The sequence below is a fragment of the Camelina sativa genome, chromosome 14 (genome assembly GCF_000633955.1).
Source record: "Camelina sativa cultivar DH55 chromosome 14, Cs, whole genome shotgun sequence".
In the NCBI taxonomy this organism is placed as follows: Eukaryota; Viridiplantae; Streptophyta; class Magnoliopsida; order Brassicales; family Brassicaceae; genus Camelina; species Camelina sativa.
In genome coordinates, this window is record NC_025698.1 from 26216496 (window position 1) to 26218045 (window position 1550).

The window sequence follows — 1550 nt, forward strand, 5'->3', positions numbered from 1 at the left end:
CAACACTCCGGCTTCTCGGAGGTCTGATCTGAGGGTTCTCCTCGGCGTTATGGGAGCTCCTCTCGCTCCCATTAGCGTCTCTTCCTCAACTCATCTCCTTCACCTCACCATCACAGATTCTCCCATTGTTAGTCTCTCATTCATAAAGTTTAAGTTTTTAATCCCCTGAATTCATAATAAATCTTTAGGCTCCAGATCTTGTTTGAGAATATGGGCATTTTTGTGATGCTTGTTTTATTGAAATTTTCTTAAATGTTTAGTTGANTCAAATAACAACCCAACACATATGAAAGCTCTTCTCTGGGGTAGAAAGAAACTACTCGCTAGCTCCGGCGGCTGCAGCGGCGGCGGCGGAGGAGGTCTTTACTTGCCTCAACCGGAGCCGTTGATTGGGAGATCCGGTAGTTTAAGACCTGTCATGGAAGGTCCTGATCCGGATGATAACGGTGAAATGCCTCCTCCTGGTGGTGGGGATTCGAAAAGACTCGGGTCGGGTCTTACTCATTGGGTCAAAGGTCAGTGGTCACGTGCTCCCTCCGTGACTCCCAACACTCCGGCTTCTCGGAGGTCTGATCTGAGGGTTCTCCTCGGCGTTATGGGAGCTCCTCTCGCTCCCATTAGCGTCTCTTCCTCAACTCATCTCCTTCACCTCACCATCACAGATTCTCCCATTGTTAGTCTCTCATTCATAAAGTTTAAGTTTTTAATCCCCTGAATTCATAATAAATCTTTAGGCTCCAGATCTTGTTTGAGAATATGGGCATTTTTGTGATGCTTGTTTTATTGAAATTTTCTTAAATGTTTAGTTGATTTTTTGGATTGGTTGGTGGAGTATTGTCATTATCTGGTGGGGGTTTGATTCATATAATACTCAGATTTTGAGTTGTATATGAATTTGATTTACTATAATAATATAAAAATTCAGTTTTTTGTTTGTATTATTGTGTGATATTTGTGTTTCTGTGGGTGTGTTGTTTGTAGGAAACATCATCCGCGCAGTACATTTTGCAACAGTACACGGCGGCTTGTTGTGGTGGTCAGAAGTTAACAAACTCCATTAAAAACGCTTATGCTATGGGTAAGCTCAAGATGATCACTTCAGAGCTTGAAACTCCTACTGGAACTGTTAGAAACCGGAACTCCACCAAGTCTGAAACTGGAGGGTTCGTTCTCTGGCAGATGAATCCTGATATGTGGTATGTTGAGCTCTCTGTTGGTGGTAGTAAGGTTCGTGCTGGCTGCAATGGGAAGCTCGTTTGGCGACATACCCCTTGGCTTGGTTCTCACACTGCTAAAGGACCCGTCAGGCCTCTTCGCCGTGCTCTTCAGGTTTAATCCCCTAACCGCATGTGTTTTGAAGTCAATCCATTGGTTATCTTATTATGTTTAATGATCAATCAGGGACTTGATCCGAGAACTACTGCTACTATGTTTGCTGAATCCAAGTGTGTTGGAGAGAGGAAGGTGAATGGTGAAGATTGTTTCATTCTGAAGCTATGCACTGACCCTGAAACGTTAAAGGCGAGGAGTGAAGGACCAGCAGAGATCGT

General features: G+C 44.0%; 1 protein-coding gene across 1 annotated transcript in view; it reads left to right on the forward strand.

The window, feature by feature from the left end:
* The window catches only part of LOC104742522, a 5382-nt gene that overhangs the window by 1657 nt on the left and 2175 nt on the right, over nucleotides 1-1550 (forward strand). The window contains exon 2 of the mRNA XM_010463534.1: nucleotides 982-1329. Within this exon, the coding sequence (XP_010461836.1) occupies nucleotides 982-1329 (348 nt within the window). The remainder of the gene's footprint in view (nucleotides 1-981; nucleotides 1330-1550) is intronic.